The sequence below is a fragment of the Pseudophryne corroboree genome, chromosome 9, assembly GCF_028390025.1.
Source record: "Pseudophryne corroboree isolate aPseCor3 chromosome 9, aPseCor3.hap2, whole genome shotgun sequence".
NCBI lineage: Eukaryota > Metazoa > Chordata > Amphibia > Anura > Myobatrachidae > Pseudophryne > Pseudophryne corroboree.
The window spans coordinates 1,705,473-1,723,156 of record NC_086452.1 but is presented as its reverse complement, the minus strand read 5'-3'; the positions used below and the strand labels follow the sequence as shown (position 1 = coordinate 1,723,156).

Here is a 17,684-nt window from a genome sequence, read left to right as displayed (position 1 = left end):
TTTGCGACCCACAAACCATAACCTACCTACCCCTAGGTACATACCATAGCTACATACATACCAAACCATACATAACCTACCTACCTACATACGTATCCTAACCTCCCTACTCCTACGTACATACCATAGCTACAAACCTACCATAACCTACGTACATACATGGCATAACCTACCTACATACATACGATAGCCTACCTACATGCCATAGCCTGCCTACCACTACGTACATACCATAGCCTACTTATACATACCATAACCTACCTATCTACATACCATGCCATACATAACCTACCTACATACCATCTACAGTATATCTCATTCCCTTGATACATAACATAACCTACCTACATACTGTACCATGCACTACAGTATATACCAGTGGTTCTTAAAATCTGTCCTCAGGACCCCACACGGTTCACGCTTTCCATGTCACCAGCAGCTGCACTGCGCATCACCAACTATCACATTTTATAAATCTACAGGTGACCTGCATAACACGGACCGTGTAGAGTCCTGAGGACCGAGTTTGAGAACCTGTGGTATATACCATAACCTACATACACACCATAGCTTAACCTACCTACATACATACCATAGCTTAACCTACCTACATACATAAACATCATACCCTACCATATATATTACACCCTACACTACATTCATAAAATACCCTACCCTGCATACATAACCTACATACACACACAAATACCAAACCCCTATGTACATACCATACACTAAATACATAAACTACCTACATATATACCACACAATACCCTACATAGTACATCCTACATATAAATATCCATAACCTACATACATAAATACCAAAAACTGCATTCATACCATAACCTACATAAATACCATACCCCCACTTACATATCATAGCCTACATACATGTTATAACATACATACATACATACATACATACATACATACATAACATAACATAACATACATACATACATAACATACCATAACTTAACTACCTAACTACTGTACATACATAAATACCATACTCCTACATACATATCATAGCCTACATACATACATACATACATACATAAATACAATACCCCTACTTACATATCATAGCCTACTTACTTACCATAACCTGCATACATAACATACCATAACCTAACTACTGTACATACATAGATACCATAGCCTACATATATACGTAAATACCATATCCCTACTCAAATATCATAGCATACATACATACCATACCCCTACTTACATATCATAGCATACATACATACATACCATACCCCTACTTACATATCATAGCCTACTTACATACATAACATACCATAAGCTAACTACTGTACATACATAGATACCATACCCCTACATACATATCATAGCATACATACATACATACCATACCCCTACTTTCATATCATAGCCTACATACCATAACCTACCTACATACATAAATACCATACCCCTACTTACATATCATAGCCTACATACATACATACATACATACATACCATAACCTAATTACTGTACATATAGATACCATCCCTGCATATATACCATAACCTATATAAAATACCATACCCCTACGTACATTTCATAATCTACAAAAGTAAATACAGTACCCTACATACATACCTTAACCTACATACATACGCACCATGTTCTACATACATACTATACTCTACCATACATACATACCATAACCTATATACATACGTAAATACCATAGCCTACTGTACATGCTGTAACCTACCTACATAAATGCATATATCATAACAGACATACATAGCCTACCATACCCTACCATATATACATACCGTGCCATAACCTATATACATAATGTATATTAACTTACATACCATAACCTACATACTGTACATATACCCTACATACATACTGTACTGTGCCATTGCATACATACCGTACTGCACACACCCTACAAACCTTATCCTAACCTACATACTGTACATATTCTACCCTACATACACACCATACTGTACACACCCTACCAACCTTATCCTAACCTACATACTGTACATATCATACCCTACATACATACCATACTGTACACACCCTACCCTACAAACCTTATCCTAACCTACATACTGTATATCTATATATATATCTATATATATATATATATATATATATATATATATACAGGTTGAGTATCCCATATCCATATATTCCGAAATACGGAATATTCCGAAATACGGAATTTTTTGACGCAGAGTGAGACAGTGAAACTTTGTTTTCTGATGGCTCAATGTACACAAACTTTGTTTAATAGACAGAGTTATTAAAATTATTGTATTAAATGACCTCCAGGCTGTGTGTATAAGGTGTATATGAAACATAAATGAATTGTGTGAATGTAGACACACTTTGTTTAATGCACAAAGTTACAAAAAATATTGGCTAAAATGACCTTCAGGCTGTCTGTATAAGGTGTATATGAAACATAAATACATTCTGTGCTTAGACTTGGATCCCATCGCCATGATATCTCATTGTGGTATGCAATTATTCCAAAATACGGAAAAATCCGATATCCAAAATGCCTCTGGTCCCAAGCATTTTGGATAAGGGAGACTCAACCAGTATATATATATCATACCCTACATACATACCATACTGTACACACCCTACCCTACCATCCTTATCCTAACCTACGTACTGTACATAGATCATACCCTACATACATACCATACTGCACACACCCTACAAACGTTATCCTAACCTACATACTGTATATATATCATACCCTACATACATGATGTACTGTGCTCTTACATACATACATACATACATACATACATACCATACTGCACACACTACAAACCTTATCCTAACCTACATACTGTACATATTATACCCTACATACATACCATACTGTACACACCCTACCAACCTTATCCTAACCTACATACTGTACATATCATACCCTACATACATACCATACTGTACACACCCTACCCTACAAACCTTATCCTAACCTACATACTGTATATATGTATATATATATATATATATATATATATATATCATACCCTACATACATACCATACTGTACACACCCTACCCTACCATCCTTATCCTAACCTACGTACTGTACATATATCATACCCTACATACATACCATACTGCACACACCCTACAAACTTTATCCTAACCTACATACTGTATATATATATATATCATACCCTACATACATGATGTACTGTGCTCTTACATACATACATACATACATACATACCATACTGCACACACCCTACCCTACAAACCTTATCCTAACCTACATACTGTACATATATCATACCCTACATGCATACCATACTGCACATACCCTATAAACCTTATCCTAACCTACATACTGTACATATATCATACCCTACATACATACTGTACCATTACATACATACCATACTGTACACACCCTACCCTACAAACCTTATCCTAACCTACATACTGTTCATATCATACCCTACATACATACCATACTGTACACACCCTACCATCCTTATCCTAACCTACGTACTGTACATATATCATATCCTACATACATACCATACTGCACACACCCTACAAACTTTATCCTAACCTACATACTGTATATATATCATACCCTACATACATGATGTACTGTGCTCTTACATACATACATACATACATACCATACTGCACACACCATACCCTACAAACCTTATCCTAACCTACATACTGTACATATACCATACCCTACATGCATACCATACTGCACATACCCTACAAACCTTATCCTAACCTACATACTGTACATATATCATACCCTACATACATACTGTACCATTACATACATACCATACTGTACACACCCTACCCTACAAACCTTATCCTAACCTACATACTGTTCATATCATACCCTGCATACATACCATACTGTACACACCCTACCATCCTTATCCTAACCTACGTACTGTACATATATCATACCCTACATACATACCATACTGCACACACCCTACAAACGTTATCCTAACCTACATACTGTATATATATATATATATATCATACCCTACATACGTGATGTACTGTGCTCTTACATACATACATACATACATACATACATACATACATACATACCATACTGCACACACCCTACCCTACAAACCTTATCCTAACCTACATACTGTACATATTATACCCTACATACATACCATACTGTACACACCCTACCAACCTTATCCTAACCTACATACTGTACATATCATACCCTACATACATACCACACTGTACACACCCTACCCTACAAACCTTATCCTAACCTACATACTGTATATATATATATATATATATATATATATATCATACCCTACATACATACCATACTGTACACACCCTACCCTACCATCCTTATCCTAACCTACGTACTGTACATATATCATACCCTACATACATACCATACTGCACACACCCTACAAACTTTATCCTAACCTACATACTGTATATATATCATACCCTACATACATGATGTACTGTGCTCTTACATACATACATACCATACTGCACACACCCTACCCTACAAACCTTATCCTAACCTACATACTGTACATATATCATACCCTACATGCATACCATACTGCACATACCCTATAAACCTTATCCTAACCTACATACTGTACATATATCATACCCTACATACATACTGTACACATTCTACCCTACAAACCTTATCCTAACCTACATACTGTTCATATCATACCCTACATACATACCATACTGTACACACCCTACCATCCTTATCCTAACCTAAGTACTGTACATATATCATACCCTACATACATACCATACTGCACACACCCTACAAACTTTATCCTAACCTACATACTGTATATATATCATACCCTACCATCCTTATCCTAACCTACATACTGTTCATATCATACCCTACATATATACTGTACTGTCATTACATACTATACACACCCTATCCTACAAACCTTATCCTAACCTACATACTGTACATATATCATACCCTACATACATACTGTACTGTCATTACATACTATACACACCCTACCCTACAAACCTTATCCTAACCTACGTACTGTACATATATCATACCATACTGTACACACCCTACCCTACAAACCTTATCCTAACCTACATACTGTACATATATCATACCCTACATACATACTGTACTGTCATTACATACTATACACACCCTATCCTACAAACCTTATCCTAACCTACATACGTACCATACTCTACCCTATATACTGTACAGTACCATGTCAGTCTGGGCCGGGCATGTCAGTGGTCTCTCTGTCTCCTGCAGTTGGACCTGCTGTGGACCAGGAAGCAGAACGTTATGTACAGTTTATTTGACTGGCCAACACGGAAACAAGCAAAGCTTATTGTCCTGGCCATAGCCAACACTATGGACCTGCCGGAGAGAATAATGATGAATCGCGTTGCCAGCAGGCTGGTGAGAAGTGGTTATTTTGCTTTGCATGTATAGATCTATGTGCTGTTATAATGCTGTTTAGTCTTCTTCACCATATACTACATATAGCAATTTAATGGTTGCATTCATATCTTCTATTCCCTTTTGGCTTTTTCTCTCTCTTCCTATGAGGAACGCTGGAGCCCGGGCACTATTTAGAGAAACTGCCCTCAGGCTCCTCCCCCAATGCGGCCCACCTGTCCGGAATGTCATTATTTTTCCCCCTGAATGAGTCTGGAACAAATCCTGGGATTGCAATTTTATGTTTTCATTTTTACCATGTATTATTTGATGTATACGTCCTGCAGCATAGCTGGGTATGTCTGTAACAACGCTCTAGAGCCACAAACAGCTCTACAGCTCCAGGGGGACCCAGCAACTACTATCACAGGCATGGCCCCAGTGTCTAGCGCTCAGGGGCACAGGTAAGTGTCTAGCTGCTCTGTCTAGACGCCAAAGGTCCAGTGAGGGGGTGCAGGAGAACAATGCGTCGGTCCTGGCTATATTTTTGAACTGCGTTTGGGCATTTGACCCATAATTATAGTGTATGTAGTTCAGCTGCTGGAGTCACAATGTCTGTTGTTATTTTTATCTCCCACAACATGCAGGTTACGTGTATCAGTCATGAGACAAGTTGTAGTGCGCTCTGGTGACGTGGGCCTGGCTGTGTGACCAGCTCTGTTTAATAAAGCAGCCTTTAGTAACTGCATATAAGATTCCCTCCAAATTCTTAGAAAATTAGGAAGCAAAGTTGTCACTCTTCTGACATTCCCTCCATTATCTTAGGTAACTTCAACATCCGTATCGATACCCCTACTAAATCCACTAAACGCCTTATCCTCACGTCTTCGCTCGGCCTCTCCCAGTGGACCTCCTCCCCCTTCCCATGTGAATGGAAGCTCACTGCTGATATTCTGATTTCTCCAACTCCCTGTTCTCCCATCTCACCACCACCTGATTCCCTTTAACCTACGTCTCCCTGCTTCCCCATCTCTACCTCTCTCTGCTTCCCCATCAATACCTCCTAAGACTACCATCACTAAGCGTAACATTGAGGCTATTGACACCACTTCCCTATCTTTCCTACTCGACTCACTTCTCTCTCTCTCCATCCCTTACTTCTGCTCTTGACTTTGTCGCCCCCACCTGCCACTATTCACCCTCATGGATCAACACCTTAACCCTGACACTCCAGATGCACCAGATATCTGCAATAATGTTCACGTACTGCCGAGCGACAGTGAAGGAAATCACGCTCTAAGGCAGACTTCCTCCATTACAAATTTATGCTCTCATCCTTCACTGCTGCCCTTTCCCTCTCTAGACAGTCATACTTCAAGAACCTCATCTCCCAGTCCTGAAACCCCCGGTGCCTCTTTGCCATTGTCGGCACGCTCCTCTACCCACCACCGTCTCAACTCCCCTCTGCGCTCCACTGAAACTGCTTTCACAAAAGTCTACAATGACCTCCTTGCTGCTAAATCTAAAGGCCACTAATCTCTGCTTATTCTCATTGATCTCTCTGCTGCTTTTGACACTGTGGACCACCCTCTCCTTCTGCAAGTCCTTCACTCCCTTGGTCTGCGTGATACTGCACTCTCGTGGCTGTTGTCCTACCTTTCTGACCGTTCCTTCTCTGTCTCCTCTTCCCCTATTTCCATTAACCGTAGATGTCCCCCAAGGTTCTGTTCTTGGGTCTCTCCTTTTCTCTCTATATACAGCCTCATTAGGTGAGCTCATTAGCTCTTTTGACTTACAATATATCTGCTGAAGACACTCAAATCTACCTTTCCTCCCCTGACCTCTCCCTCACTCTCCTCAATTGTATCTCCAACTGTCTCTCAATGTGTCTAAGACTAGGCTGATCATCTTCCCTCCCTCCCACATAACCTCACCTCCCACAACCTCATTATCCATTGATGGCACTACTATCTCCTCTAGCCCCCAAAGTGCGCTGTCTTTGCGTAATCCTCCACTCCTCCCTTTCCTTCAAATCACACATTCAGTTTCTTCACAAACCTGCCGTTTCCATCTCAAAAATATTTCCCGGATCAGACCCTTTCTGACCCAGGACACCACTAAGACCCTTATCCACTCACTGGTCATCTCCAGACTGGACTACTGCAATCTCCTCCTATCTGGCTTCCCTGAAAATTGCCTCTCTCCACTCCAGTCTATCTTCAATGCTGCTGCCCGGCTCATCTTCCTCACCAAACACACTACGTCCACCTCCCCTCTCTTGCAGGAACTTCACTGGCTCCCCTTCCATTCAGAATCCAATTCAAACTTCTCACACTCACAAAGCCCTCACCCACTCCTCTCCCATCTACATCTCTGACCTTATCTCCCTTTACACTCCCACCCGTCCTCTTCACTCTGCTAATGCTCGCCATCTATTCCTGCCAGCGGATTACCTCCTCCAGCTCCTACCTACAAGATTTACATCTGCTGCTCCTATCTCTGGTATTCCCTACCTCTCCCCCTCTGACTCCTCCACCTCTCTACAAAACTTCAAACGGGCTCTCAAGACCCATTTCTTCACCAAACCCAGCCAACTCTCCTCCTAACCCTCTTGTCTATGCTCACTGTCTACCCCATCTGTGTCACCCCGGTCTGTTAGCCCCTCACCTTTTAGATTGTAAGCTCACAAGAGCAGGGACTTCATGTAACTTTCCTTTTCTTACTTACACTATCTTATACTCCATACTGTAAGTACATGAACTGTAAGTGCTGTTTTAATGTTTTGCTCCTTTGTTTCTCCTTCATCCACTAGGGGCCACTGGAGTGCAGATACAATGGGGATATAGTAGGCAGTAACTGGGAGCTGGCACTTTAAATTTATAACCATGTGACTAGCTCCTCCCCCACTATGTGCCCCATCCAAGCCAGTCTTAGTTTAGTGCCCAAGGGCGCTGGTCACTTGGGTCTTCTCTGAAGAATTTTTATTTTATTTTTATTTTTTAATTTTATTTATTATTCTTTCTTACACTCACAGACTGGCAGCTCTGCCACTGCCAGTCTGCACCGCGGGAGCTGCCAGCGGGGTCTCATCGCAGCTGCGTGCAGCTCGGGATGGCCCCGGCTGAAGGAGACACCAACTCTCCGGAGACTGGCTGGACACCGCTGCATGCGGCGCGTGTCGGGGCCGCTCTGTCGGCAGAAGATCCGGGCAGCGGTAAGTATCAGTGGCCGGACACCGTGTCGCAGCCACTCCATCTACAAAGCAGCAGCGATGAGTACAAACTTTACTTTGATCTAATGTTGAGCCATGAGACAGCCGCGCAGAGAGCCGGTGGCGCACCTGGTTGGAGCTGGCATCGGTCTTACATTCTCCCCCAAACAATCCCCCCCCCCCCCGCTCTGGTCTTCGGCACTCCCCCCGCACACAGATCCCCGCTCGGCCATCGCGGGGATTCTCAAGGCGCCTAGTAAATTTAAATTTGTTGCCATTTATGGGGGGGCGGAGCTTAATCCCGCTCTACACAGCGGAGCTTCATCCCGACTTGGATTCCCAGCGGCTACGCACGTGCTGGCGCTCATCTCCTCATGCACGCCTCATTGCACAGAGTTTATGGGTCAACAAAACCAACAACGTATTCTCCCCAATGTGCTGCCTGAGATTGGGTGGAAATAGATGCTGATGGATAACCCTCTCACACATCACCAATGGCTGATCTGTGCACTGTGGGACTTGTATTGGGATGGGATACCTCCCACAGGCAGAGCATTGGCTTTATGAATCCTCGTCCTGGACTCCGCGGTTTGCGTGGAAGGTTGGGGTCATCTCACAGTGGTGAGTAGCTTTTTCAGTGATTACAGGGATCCCCTTGGCAGGCTATTACAGCGCTAGCGCTGTTGATTTTACATAGGCGCCATAGCAGGGGGGGCGGGGCTTAGACCCTACTGTATATATAAGGTGGAACACAAAACTTTCACCGCAGTTTATTATAATACCAGGGACTTCCAGGTACAGACCTGGGTTCTCGTTCCACATGACTTAACTGTGATAGACATACCGTCTGCAAATCCAGAGGTCCACCCCACTATGGACTGCAATTATCCACAACCAGCAGAGCTTCTGAGAAACGTGTGTGGCCCCTGTTACTAATTTAGCAGTACACTACATACAGGGCGGTGGTTGCCTTCCCTTTCTTATTCCTAATGCTGTTTGTAATTTTAGGAATGTGTGTGGCATCAGACAAATTGCTGCGGTGGCTCAGTACGCTTGTAGCGGGGACATCTGAAGACAGAGAAGGGAGACGTGTCTGTCACTGCACTTTATAGGCTGCACTTCTTTAACCCACCTTTTCTCTAACGTCCTAGTGGATGCTGGGAACTCCGTAAGGACCATGGGGAATAGCGGGCTCCGAAGGAGGCTGAGCACTCTAGAAAGATTTATGACTACCTGGTGTGCACTGGCTCCTCCCACTATGACCCTCCTCCAAGCCTCAGTTAGATTTTGTGCCCGGCTGAGGTTGGATGCACACTAGGGGCTCTCCTGAGCCCTTAGAAAGAAAGTATAGTTTTAGGTTTTTTATTTTCAGTGAGACCTGCTGGCAACAGGCTCACTGCAGCGAGGGACTAAGGGGAGAAGAAGCGAACTCGCCTGCTTGCAGCCGGATTGGGCTTCTTAGGCTACTGGACACCATTAGCTCCAGAGGGATCGACCGCAGGCCCAGTCCTTGGTGTTCGGTCCCGGAGCCGCGCCGCCGTCCCGCCGCCCCCCTTACAGAGCCAGAAGCAAGAAGAGGTCCGGAAAATCGGCGGCAGAAGACATCAGTCTTCACCAAGGTAGCGCACAGCACTGCAGCTGTGCGCCATTGCTCCTCATGCACACTTCACACTCCGGTCACTGAGGGTGCAGGGCGCTTGGGGGGGGGGCGCCCTGAGCAGCAATAAAAACACCTTGGCTGGCAAAAATACCACAATATATAGCCCCAGAGGCTATATATGTGGAAAATACCCCTGCCAGAATCCAGAAAAAAGCGGGAGAATAGGCAGCGGAAAAGGGGCGGAGCTATCTCCCTCAGACACACTGGCGCCATTTCTCCTTCACAGATCCGCTGGAAGGAAGCTCCCTGGCTCTCACCTGCAGTCTACACTACAGAACAGGGTAAAACAGAGAGGGGGGGCACTAAATTTGGGCGCAATACATATATAATATAAAAAGCAGCTATAGGGGACATAACTCAGTTAGTCCCTGCATTATATAGCGCTCTGGTGTGTGCTGGCATACTCTCACTCTGTCCCCCCAAAGGGCTTTTGTGGGTCCTGTCCTCATTCGGAGCATTCCTTGTGTGTGTGCGGTGTGTCGGTACGGCTGTGTCGACATGTTTGATGAGGATAATGATGTGGAGGCGGAGCAGATGCCTTTAGAAGGGATGTCACCCCCTGCGGGGCAGACACCTGAGTGGATGGGCTTATGGAAAGTAATGAGTGCACGTATAGACTCCTTATATAAGAAAATCGACGACATGCCAAATGTGGGACAGCCGACTTCTCAGCTCGTGCCTGCCCAGGCGTCGCAGGGGTCGTCAGGGGCTCTAAAACGCCCGCTACCTCAAGCAGACCCAGATGTCGACACTGATACTGACACCAGTGTCGACGACGATGAGTCAAATCTGATGCCCACTAAGGCCATTCACTGCATGATTGAGGCAATGAAAGAGGTGTTAAACATTTCTGATATAACTACAGGTACCACTAAAAAGGGTATTATGTTTGGAGAGAAAAAACTACCCGTAGTTTTTCCCCCATCAGATGAATTAAATGAAGTGTGTGAAGAAGCGTGGGCTTTCCCTGATAAAAAATTGGTAATTCCTAAGAAGGTACTAATGGCGTTCCCTTTCCCGCCAGAGGATAGGTCACGTTGGGAAACACCCCCTAGAGTGGATAAAGCGCTCACACGTTTGTCTAAAAAGGTGGCACTACCGTCTCCGGATACGGCCGCCCTCAAGGAACCTGCTGATAGAAAGCAGGAGGCGATCCTGAAGTCTGTATATACACACACAGGCATTATACTTAGGCCAGCTATTGCGTCAGCTTGGATGTGCAGTGCTGCCGCTGCATGGTCAGATAAACTGTCAGAAAATATTGACACATTAGACAGAGACACGATCCTGTTAACCATAGACCATATAAAAGACTCAGTCTTATATATGAGAGATGCACAGAGGGAAATCTGCCGACTGGCATCTAAAGTAAGTGCATTGTCCATTTCTGCTAGGAGAGGCTTATGGACTCGCCAGTGGACAGGAGATGCAGATTCAAAAAAGCACATGGAAGTGTTACCATATAAGGGTGAGGAATTATTTGGGGATGGTCTCTCGGACCTAGTTTCCACAGCAACGTCTGGGAAGTCAGCATTTTTACCCCATGTCCCCTCACCGCCTAAGAAGGCGCCGTTTTATCAGGTTCAGTCCTTTCGGACCCAGAAAAACAGGCGTGGAAAAGGCGGGTCTTTTCTGTCCAGAGGCAGAGGTAGGGGAAAAAGGCTGCAACAAACAGCAGGTTCCCAGGAGCAAAAGTCCTCCCCCGCTTCTTCTTCCAAGTCCGCCGCATGACGGTGGGGCTCCACAGGCGGAGCCAGGTACGGTGGGGGGTCGCCTCAAAAATTTCAGCGATCAGTGGGTTCGCTCACAGGTGGATCCCTGGATCCTGCAAATAGTATCTCAGGGGTACAAGCTGGAATTCGAGGCGTCCCCACCCCATCGGTTCCTAAAATCTGCCTTGCCGATTGCTCCCTCAGACAGGGAGGCGGTGCTAACGGCAATTCACAAGCTGTATTCCCAGCAGGTGATAATCAAGGTACCCCTACTTCAACAAGGCCGGGGTTATTATTCCACACTATTTGTGGTACCGAAACCGGACGGTTCGGTGAGACCTATTCTAAATTTGAAATCCTTGAACACATACATAAAGAAATTCAAGTTCAAGATGGAATTGCTCAGGGCGGTTATTGCAAGCCTGGACGAGGGGGATTACATGGTATCCCTGGACATCAAGGATGCTTACTTGCATGTCCCCATTTACCATCCTCACCAGGAGTACCTCAGATTTGTGGTACAGGATTGCCATTACCAATTCCAGATGCTGCCGTTTGGACTGTCCACGGCACCGAGGGTATTTACCAAGGTTATGGCGGAAATGATGATACTCCTTCGAAGAAAGGGAGTTTTAATTATCCCGTACTTGGACGATCTCCTAATAAAAGCGAGGTCCAAGGAACAGTTGTTGGTGGGAGTAGCACTATCTCAGGAAGTGCTGCACCAGCACGGCTGGATTCTGAATATCCCAAAGTCACAGCTGGTTCCGACGACACGGCTACTGTTCCTGGGTATGATTCTGGATACAGTCCAGAGAAAAGTGTTTCTCCCGGAGGAGAAAGCCAGGGAGTTGTCATCTCTAGTCCGAGACCTCCTGAAACCAACAGGTATCAGTGCATCACTGCACACGGGTCCTGGGAAAGATGGTGGCTTCTTACGAAGCAATTCCCTTCGGCAGGTTCCATGCCAGAATCTTTCAGTGGGACCTGTTGGACCAGTGGTCCGGATCGCATCTTCAGATGCATCGCTTAATAACCCTGTCTCCAAGAACCAGGGTGTCTCTACTGTGGTGGCTGCAGAGTGCCCATCTTCTAGAGGGCCGCAGGTTCGGCATACAGGACTGGGTCCTGGTGACCACGGATGCCAGCCTTCGAGGCTGGGGGGCAGTCACACGGGGAAGAAACTTCCAAGGACTATGGTCGAGTCAGGAGACTTCCCTTCACATAAATATTCTGGAACTAAGGGCCATCTACAATGCCCTAAGTCAACCAAAATCCCTGCTCCTACACCAGCCGGTGCTGATCCAGTCAGACAACATCACGGCAGTCGCCCATGTAAATCGACAGGGCGGCACAAGAAGCAGGATGGCGATGGCAGAAGCCACAAATATTCTCCGATGGGCGGAGAATCATGTACTAGCACTGTCAGCAGTGTTCATTCCGGGAGTGGACAACTGGGAAGCAGACTTCCTCAGCAGACACGACCTCCACCCGGAGGATTGGGGGCTTCACCCAGAAGTCTTCCAGATGCTGGTAAACCGTTGGGAAAAACCACAGGTGGACATGATGGCGTCCCGTCTCAACAAAAAGTTAAAAAGATATTGCGCCAGGTCAAGGGACTGGGTGTACCAGTCGGTTTATGTGTTCCCTCCTCTGCCTCTCATTCCAAAGGTATTGAGAATAATAAGAAAGCGAGGAGTAAACACGATTCTCGTGGTTCCGGATTGGCCAAGACGAGCGTGGTACCCGGAACTTCAAGAGATGCTCTCAGAGGACCCGTGGCCTCTACCGCTCAGACAGGACCTGCTACAGCAGGGGCCCTGTCTGTTCCAAAACTTACCGCGGCTGCGTTTGACGGCATGGCGGTTGAACACCGGATCCTAAAGGAAAAGGGTATTCCAGGAGAAGTCATTCCTACGCTTATTAAGGCCAGGAAAGATGTTACGGCAAAGCATTATCACCGCATATGGCGGAAATATGTTGCATGGTGCGAGGCCAAAAAGGCCCCAACAGAGGAATTTCAACTAGGTCGATTTCTGCATTTCCTGCAAGCAGGAGTGAATATGGGCCTAAAATTAGGCTCCATTAAAGTACAGATCTCGGCTCTGTCGATTTTCTTTCAAAAAGAACTAGCTTCAGTACCTGAAGTTCATACCTTTGTAAAAGGAGTGCTGCATATTCAGCCCCCGTTTGTGCCTCCAGTGGCACCTTGGGATCTCAACGTGATGTTGAGTTTCCTAAAATCACATTGGTTTGAGCCACTAAAAACCGTGGATCTGAAATATCTCACGTGGAAAGTGGTCATGTTATTAGCCTTGGCTTCAGCCAGGCGAGTGTCAGAATTGGCGGCTTTATCATGTAAAAGCCCTTATCTGATTTTCCATATGGATAGGGCAGAGTTGAGGACTCGTCCCCAATTTCTCCCTAAGGTGGTGTCAGCGTTTCACCTGAACCAGCCTATTGTGGTGCCGGCGGCTACTAGTGAACTGGAGGACTCCAAGTTGCTAGACGTTGTCAGGGCCCTGAAAATATATGTTTCCAGGACGGCTGGAGTCAGAAAATCTGACTCGCTGTTTATCCTGTATGCACCCAACAAGCTGGGTGCTCCTGCTTCTAAGCAGTCTATTGCTCGCTGGATTTGTAGTACAATTCAGCTTGCACATTCTGTGGCAGGCATACCACAGCCAAAATCTGTAAAGGCCCATTCCACAAGGAAGGTGGGCTCATCTTGGGCGGCTGCCCGAGGGGTCTCGGCTTTGCAACTTTGCCGAGCAGCTACTTGGTCAGGGGCAAATACGTTTGCAAAATTCTACAAATTTGATACCCTGGCTGAGGAGGACCTGGAGTTCTCTCATTCGGTGCTACAGAGTCATCCGCACTCTCCCGCCCGTTTGGGAGCTTTGGTATAATCCCCATGGTCCTTACGGAGTTCCCAGCATCCACTAGGACGTTAGAGAAAATAAGAATTTACTCACCGGTAATTCTATTTCTCGTAGTCCGTAGTGGATGCTGGGCGCCCATCCCAAGTGCGGATTGTCTGCAATACTTGTACATAGTTATTGTTAACTAAAGGGTTATTGTTGAGCCATCTGTTGAGAGGCTCAGTTGTTTTCATACTGTCAAACTGGATATAGTATCACGAGTTGTACGGTGTGATTGGTGTGGCTGGTAAGAGTCTTACCCGGGATTCTAAATCCTTCCTTAATATGTCTGCTCGTCCGGGCACGGTGTCCTAACTGAGGCTTGGAGGAGGGTCATAGTGGGAGGAGCCAGTGCACACCAGGTAGTCATAAATCTTTCTAGAGTGCCCAGCCTCCTTCGGAGCCCGCTATTCCCCATGGTCCTTACGGAGTTCCCAGCATCCACTACGGACTACGAGAAATAGAATTACCGGTGAGTAAATTCTTATTTTTTCTTTTCATTTACCTAAATGTAACACAGAGAATTCCCTGTTATGTGCGGTGGAACCATCTGCTTAGCCCTCCACGCAGCTGCAGCACACTCCAGTTTGAACAGCTCGGCTTATGCAGGTAATGTCACTGAAAACCAAAGACCCCGTCCGTCATTTCTCCTTTCCAGGTTTCTACATGGAGGTTGCTAACCTGAGTGTTACACCACCCTGCGGCGAGGCGTTTTTGACGGCAGTTCGTCTGGTGCTGCAGGTAAAGGAGTCGGAACTAAACACTTAACGTTCCTCAGGGTTCGGCGACTTCTTCGGTTTCGGATGAGCTGGATATGTTCTGGTCCTGGAGACATCCGAATACACGATTTCAGGTATCAAACAATGTTTGTTTCTGCTGCGGGGTACACTGGGCTCCACAAGGATTGGACAATGGGGTGTAGAGTAGGATCTTGATCCGAGGCACCAACAGGCTCAAAGCTTTGACTGTTCCCAGAATGCACAGCGCCGCCTCCTCTATAACCCCGCCTCCCAGCACAGGAGCTCAGTTTTGTAGTTGGTGCTGCAGTAAGCAGGCACATAACAGAGGGGCTGCTCCATGCAGCCCTAAGAAGAGCTTTTTATGAGGTAAAAAGTGAAGACTTCAAGGGCAGCAGCGTTGGTAAATGTCTTGTGACATTCACTGCTGCAGCTCCAGCTCTCCCCAGCGGTGCTGTACACTCCCGAGCCCTGGTTGCCGGGTAACTACAGCAGGAGGCTCCGGTTTTCTTCACGTCAGGCACACACGACGGGGGCTCTCAGGGATCGCGTGGCCGCGCTTCGAAAGGTGGTGAGTGGGTCCCGCTTGCCCGGTCTTTATCACGATCCGGTGCTGTCAGTGGGAGGCGGGCGCTGGTGGTGGACACTGTGGCAGTACAGGCGATCCCACTAGATCACCAGGGCATCGGTGCAGGTCAGGTTTTCTCTCTTAACCAATTCTTATATCGCCCACAGTACCCGGTGGTTTTGCCAGCAGGGGGATAAGGCTTAGACCTGAAGCCCCTCCCCCAGCTCCAGGGCGCCATTTCCCGCAAATGTTCCCGCCCTGGAGCTGCATATCTGTCTCTCCCTCACTCCCTGGCACTGTCTGGGCGCCATTATCTCTCAGCTTCACTGTTCCTGGGACTGCTTGGGCAAATCCTCCTATGTAAAGCCGCCTGGTTGTCAGCGCTGTGACTTTACATGACACTTAAGTATTCTACCTGCCTATTAGTCAGTGTTAGTAAGAAAGAGTGCATTTAGTCAGGGTTTTCTGGTACAATTACCCTGTGATATACATCCAGTTCTTACTGTGCAGTGTTATATCTATTGTTATATAGCTGTGTAAGCTAGTCCAGTGCAGTATTATTGTTAGTAATAACCTCTGCATTGTACAAACTGTGACTATCTGTGTGTGCATTGATAGCTGAGTGGTGTCCATCTCGTGTCTTTCACTCAACTTGCTATCCCTATATTCTATAACCTGAGGGGAAGGATATAGCAGCTGTGGGCTCTGATTCTAGGGGCTCCTTGCCCCCCAGTGGGACTGTGGCAACGGAGGTACATAATGACCCACCGTGGTCCGCTTTTCTTTATCATCCACTAGGGGTCACTGGAGTACTCTTGGGATATGGACGGGCTTCCGTAGGAACAGCACTGAATATTTAAATTTAGAACACTCCACCCCTCCATATCCCAGAGTACCTCAGTGTACTACCTCAGTGTTTTTTCTGTGCTCGAAGTAGTAACAGCTCTGTGGCTAAGAGTAACAATTACTTTGAATATTTTTATTTTTATATTTCTCTATTTTTATACATCCCTTTCCCCCTTCCAAAAGGCAGGGTCAGGGATAGTGCAGCTGCTGATAGCAGCAGGGGCGTGTCGGGCCTCTCTGAAAGAGCTCCCTCACAGCCACACACATATCCTGCACAGGCTGGCCGGCGCTTACTAAGAAGCCCCGTCGGAGCCTCCTCACAAGCTGCAGGACTGAAGGTATGTGAACGGGGCGGTCAGCTCCCGCTGCCGCCCCGAGGTGTGGGGACATTGTTAAAGAACTCGGGGACAGACTGCCTCCGGCCGCCGCCGCACACGGCTCCGGCCGCCGCTGCTCTCCCCACTCACAGCGGCTCCAGCCGCCGCTGCTCTCCCCACTCAAAACGGCTCCGGACGCCGCTGCTCTCCCCACTCAAAACGGCTCCGGCCGCCGCTGCTCTTCCGCTCACACGGCGCCGGCCGCCGCTGCTCTCCCGCTC

The 17,684-nt window shown here is 46.2% G+C and overlaps 1 protein-coding gene across 3 annotated transcripts in view; it reads left to right on the top strand.

Annotated features, from left to right (window-relative positions):
- The window catches only part of ORC1 (origin recognition complex subunit 1), a 384,523-nt gene that overhangs the window by 255,693 nt on the left and 111,146 nt on the right, over positions 1 to 17,684 (top strand). For all 3 annotated transcript variants that reach the window (XM_063938885.1, XM_063938884.1, XM_063938886.1), the window contains exon 14: positions 5,303 to 5,452. In XM_063938885.1, the coding sequence (XP_063794955.1) occupies positions 5,303 to 5,452 (150 nt within the window). The remainder of the gene's footprint in view (positions 1 to 5,302; positions 5,453 to 17,684) is intronic.